Source organism: Pteropus alecto, unplaced genomic scaffold, assembly GCF_000325575.1.
Source record: "Pteropus alecto unplaced genomic scaffold, ASM32557v1 scaffold152, whole genome shotgun sequence".
Lineage (NCBI taxonomy): Eukaryota > Metazoa > Chordata > Mammalia > Chiroptera > Pteropodidae > Pteropus > Pteropus alecto.
The window spans coordinates 1051068-1057067 of NW_006432227.1; the positions used below are offsets into that span (position 1 = coordinate 1051068).

The 6000-nt window shown below is 36.4% G+C and overlaps 1 protein-coding gene across 2 annotated transcripts in view; it reads left to right on the forward strand.

Moving 5' to 3' along the window:
• Window positions 1-6000, forward strand: part of ZFR (zinc finger RNA binding protein) — a 67235-nt gene that overhangs the window by 48659 nt on the left and 12576 nt on the right. For both annotated transcript variants that reach the window (XM_006907109.3, XM_015585730.2), the window contains one exon: window positions 127-222. In XM_006907109.3, coding sequence (XP_006907171.1) covers window positions 127-222 — 96 coding nt within the window. Of the gene's footprint in view, window positions 1-126; window positions 223-6000 lie in introns of those variants that run through there.

The following is a 6000-nucleotide window of genomic DNA, read 5'->3' on the forward strand; positions in this document are numbered from 1 at the left end:
TGTGGTTATTTTTGTTCTGTTTTTATCTGAGCTTCCATTGAACAGTGGTATTTTAACTTCTTTTCATCAAGGGATATTTTTAATATTTCTAAGATTAATTCAGTTGGTTTTTGTGTTGCTCTCAAGGCTAGAGCTAATGGTCTGCAGTCCTGTGTGATTATCATACGTATTCTCCGGGACCTATGTCAGCGAGTTCCAACTTGGTCTGATTTTCCAAGCTGGGTAAGTAGTATGTAACTATATGGTGTGAAAAATAAACATTTAGGAAATATTTCTATGATTTTTATAGTCTCATCTAATACTTATCAAATACTTACCAACTTTATTTTCATTTCCTAAATATAGTTTCTTTCTTCTTCTAGTAAGAAATCTTGGAAGGTGGTCTTAGAGTTTTTAATTTTTTGAGAATTTACTATTTAAACAATTGTACTTGATGGTTTTTTTTTTACTTTCCTCTCCTTTTTTTGTTTTAATTAACAGCCATTATTAATTGGCTTTTACATACATAGAGGTACAAAGACTTAAAAATGGGCTGTTAGTCTCCCTTTGCAGGATTCTGTTGACATTTTTTAAAAAGTGGATAAGATTAAGATTTTAAAAAATTCAGAAATACTAAAAAATAATGAATAAAGGTAGGAAATTCGAATAATACAGAAACACAAAAGAAGTGAAAGCCTTCTTGTCATTTAAACGTGAATTACATCTTACCAGGTTTTTTTGTGATTTCTTCCAGAAAAAAAAGACGTACATAGACATTATATACATTTCTGTTTTTATACATGTACAAGTTTCTCTTTGATGTTTGAACCTTTTTGATTCCTATTGAATAGAACGAATTCAGAGAGTGGAGAGAATCATTCAGAATTACAGTTGAACCTACTGATTCCAGAGTTGGGTTGAGTTAGTGAGAGTTGAATAGACAGGGTTATCTTAAGTCTATCTTTCTTTTTCTTTTCTTTCTTTTTTTTTTTTTTTTAAACACTGAAGTAATCATGGTTTTTACATTATTTGCATCTTTTCTTAACAAATGCATTTTGGAGCTCTTTGAGAGGGGCAGTCAGATCTACCTCGTCTGCATTGACTACATGGTATTCCCTTTGTATGAACATGCCATATTTTATTTAATATCTGTATTTGCTGGACATTTGGGTTGTTTGCAGTGTTTTGCTATTATATATTCATATGGTCAAACTTTTGTGAGTATTAATACACGTGATAAATTACTGGGGCTGGAATTCCAAGGTCAAAGAACATGTGCCAGTTGTTTACCAGGACATTGAGTCATTTAAAACTTCCAAAAACTATTGGAATGATCCTTCTCTTCACACCCTCACTAACTGTAGGGTATCATCACACTTTTTAACAATATGATAAGTAAAAAATAGTGTCTTTTAAATTTACATTTCTTTGAGTAATTGCTGCCATTTGTAATTTTCTCTTTTAATTGTCAGTTCTTTAGTTAATCATCATTTTCTTAATAATTTATATTTTTTGTATAATAAATTAGCCTTCGTATGGGAAAAAAATTTTGTTTGTTTTTCGACTTTATGATAGTTTTTCCTATTTAAAGTTTTTGATTTTTACAAATTCTAACTCAGTCCTTTATGACTTCTGGATTTTGCATTCTACTTACAAAATCCTCTTATATTTTAGGTTAAATCAGAGCATTTTTCCGTATCAAGTTATTTTCTACAGGTGCATATATATTTTTTAATAATTTTATTTTTCATTTGTTGGCATACAGTACATACAATATTAGTTTCAGGTGTACAACATAGTCATTAGACACCTATATTTAACTCATAAAGTGATCGCCCCAATAAATCTAGTGCTCCTCTAACGCCATATATAGTTAATAAAATTCTATTGGCTATATTCCTTATGCTATACTTGCTATCTCCGTGACTATTTTATAACTATCAATTTGTACTTTTTAATCTCTTCCCTATTTTTCACCAACTCCTCAACCCCCCTTCTGTCTGGTAACCCTCAAAATGTTCTCTGTATTTGCCTTTTTGTTTGTCTTTTCTTTAGATTCCACATAGACATGCAATCAATTATATGGCATTTGTCTTCCTCTCACCTACTCAATTCAGCACACTACCCTCTAGGTCCATCATGAAATATCTTTTTCCATCCCATTACTTCTAAATCTTTGTGTGTCTTTTAATCTGAAGTGAATCTCTTACAGGCAGCTTACGTAAGGGTCGTTTTCTCATTCATTTAACCACCCTGTCTTTTGATTGGAGCATTTAATTATTTTTCATTTGAAGTACTCATTGATAGATAGGTAGTTATCGCCATTCTTTGTTTAGACTTTTGATACATATTTTTTTCTTTTTAAGTCCCTCCAACATTTTCTGTAATACTGGCTTGGTGATGATGAACTCCTTTAGCTTTTTCTTGTCTGTGAAGCTCCTTGTTTTTCTTTCAATTCTAAATTATAGCTTTGTTAGGTAAAGTAATCTTGGTTGTAGGTCCTAGGTTTTCATCATTTTGAACATTTTATGCCAAGCCCTTCTGGCCTGTAGGGTTTCTGTTGAGAAATCAGCTGACAGTCTTATGAATGTTCCCTTGTATGTAATGTATTGCTTTTCTCTTGCTGCTTTTAAGATTCTCTCTTTGAATTTAACCTTTGGAATTTTAATTATGATGTGTCTTGGTGTGAGCCTCTTTGGGTTCATCTTGTTTGGAAGTCTCCGAACTTCCTAGGGTTGTATATCTATTTCCCTCACCAGGTTAGAGAAGTTTTCTGTCATTATTTCTTCAAATAGATTTTCAGTTCCTTGCTCTCTCTCCTCCTTCTGGTACCCCTGTGATATGAATGTTGTTATGCTTGACATCTCAGAGGCGTCTTAAACTATCTTCATTTTTTTGGATTCCTTTTTTGTTGTTGTTGCTATTCTGATTGGATGTCCTCTGCTACCGCATCTTCTGTGTTGCTGATTCAGCCCTTCGTTTCATCCACTCTGATTCCCTCTAGTGTACTTTTCATCTCAGATATTGTATTCCTCATTTCTGACTTCCTTCCTATTATGTTTTCCATCTCCATTTTTGTTTTTTATCTCTTTTTTAAAGTTCTCACTGAGTTCATCTACTGTTCTCTTAAGTTTCTTGAGCATCCTTGTAACCAGTGTTTTGAACTCTTCATCTGGTATATTGCTTGTCTGCATTTTGGTGAAGTTCTTTTTCTGGAGCTTTGTTCTGTTCTTTCATGTGGGACATGGTTCTTGGTCTCCCCATTTTGGCTGCCTCCCTGTATCTATTTCTGTTAATTAGGTAGAGTATCTTAAGTCTCCTGGTCCTAGAGTGGCTTTATGTAGTAGGTGTATTGTGGTGCATAGACCTGGGAGGGGTCCAGCTGCAGGCCATGTTCAGTGCAGCTTGTGCACCTCTGGGACCACCTGGTAAGAGTCACCAAGCAGTCCCCACATATGGCTGCCACCTGTGCTGGGCTTATAGGTGCCTTGAGGGGCCAAGTCAGAAACCAAGGCCGGCTGCCACTGGTGCGGGGGTTGGGGCTGCTCAGCAAGAGGTACAGGGCACGCCGAGGCCAGATGCTGCTTCTTTGGGTTTTGTCAGCCTTTGAGAAATTTTCTGAAAGTTCACAGCAGGAGCCAAGACAGCCTGTTTGTATGGAATAAATCACTAGAAGCCACTTGGGTGGGCCCACAAGTTGGGAGAGGCGGAGTCTCAGGGAATCCCCTGGGCGGAGCGATCTCTGTTATCCAGGTTGATGGCGCCTGCATGTGCAGCCTAGGAGTGGGGAGGGCTCAACAGAGGAACAGTGGCTTCTGCCTGCACCTGTCTGAGAGCCAGCCACCCCTCTAGCCTTCACCCTAAAGCCCAACAGCTCGGTGCCTCCTCGTATGTCCCTGGCGCTCGTTGAGCCACTTCCGCAGCTCTGGAGCTCAGAGCGAGCGAGTTCATCAGTGAGTAAAGCCAGGCCCGGGCCCTTTAAGAGGAAGGTCTCTGCTTCCTGTAGCCCTCTGTCTCACTCAGCTGCAGTCTACACTGTTTTCACAGCTGGAGGGTGGGGACTTCTCTTCCCACCACTGGAACCCTGGGCCAGGCCTAGTGTGTGGCCAGGACCTCTGGCTCCTTAGGTGGGGGAGGTGGCTCTGCAGCCAAGATAGCCCTCCCAACTCTCCATTGCCATACACGATCCTGGGAACAGGCCATTCTGCATCTCCACCCCTCCTACCATTTGAGGTGCCCTCAAATTTGAGGTGATGTAGTTGTAGGGCTTCTGTTCAGCCAGACCTCTGAGGACTCTGCGTACTGGTTGCTCTGTAGTTTTGTTATAACTCTGGTGCGGCCACTAGAGGACAGGTGTATGACTTCTACATTCTATCCAATCTTGAATCCTCTCCGCATATATATTTTATAATACCTAACAAAAGCTCCTAGAAGGATATCTTCCAAGTTAGAATTAGTGGTTGTCTCTGAGGAATGAGAGGGAGGGATGATTAGGATTGAGATCGGTAATATTTGGCTCTTATCAGGATAAAATATACATACATTCATTGCTTGTAAACTTAAAAAATTAATTTAATAATTACAAATGGATTAAAGATGGATCTAGCTATATGTTTTACCAGACCAATTGTCAATTATTCCAATACCATTTAATAATTAATAATGACTGCCCTCCCAACCCCCATTTAGAAATTTCATTATCATAAACCAGTGGTCTCAACCAGGGGCCGTTTTGCCCTCTAGGGGACATTTGGCAATGTCTGGAGACATTTTTCGTTTCTTTTTTGTGGGCCTATTTATGTGGTTGTCTTTAATTCCTCAGCCCATTTTCTTTTCACATGTTAAACTCTTAATTATCAAAGCTTCATAGTTGTTTTCAAAGTTCTGATGTCCTTTTCATCACACTTCTCCCTCTCTGTTCTTTGCCCCCCATTATAAACGCCATCCTGCACAGAAGAACTTTTTTGGCTTTTCTCATGGTTTTTTTTTTTTCCCCGAATGAACTTGACTACCATTTTGTTCAGTTTCTCCATAGTTCTCTCTTCACATTTTCTAAGTTAGAATAGTACAGCATTGAATTAATAGATTAATTTGGAGAATATTGTTACTTTTATAATACTAATAATACTAACTTCTCTTAGCCTATATTATGGGATGTTCTACTTACATTACTGAAATTCAGTTTTTGTACCTATTTAGATTTGAATAGGTTCTGTGCATGTTAAGTGTTTGGGGTTTTTTGTACCTAGGTATTTTATCTTTTAGAATTTTTTTTCCTCTCACATTCTATTTTCTGGTTATCGTTTATGTATATAAAAGCTATTAGCTTTGGAAATGAATTTTGTAACCCACCACTTGACTGCATTCTTTTATTTGTAATAATTTCTTTCATGTGATTCTCTTGGGTTTTCTAGTCTGAAAATCATACTTAAAAGTGGTATTTTGCCTTCCCACTATTTTTCGTTATTTCTTTTTTCTTATTTAATTGATACTTCTACAGTAAATATAGCATAAAAGAAATAATACTTTCCCTTGCATGTTATGTTTGTAATTGTGTTGAAAATGATTCTACTGTATAAAGTGTAGTAAGCATGTTATACAGTCTTTTATTTGAGCTATTTACTTCTTTGTCATGTTAGAAGTATCAATCTTTTCCTAGTTTACTAAGTAATTTTTAATCGGGAATGGAAATTGAACTTCATTAGATAATTTTTCAAGTTATTAACATCAGTGTGTAGTTTTCTCCCTTTAATCTGTTAATATTGTGTATTATACAGATTTTTTTACATTGCACTGCCTTTGCATTCCATGGGTGAGCCTCATACAGTGTATGAGAATAATCTTAATAAACTGTTAGGTTCTGTTTGAATAGTCTATTTTGGAATTTTGCGGTGACATAATTTTTCGTAGTTTTATGTTTGTCCTCTTTGTCAGATTTTAAGCCAATAATGTACAAACTCTTAAAACAATTTGGAAGTTTTTGTTCCTACACCTTATAGAATCTTTATTCCTTTTTTTTTT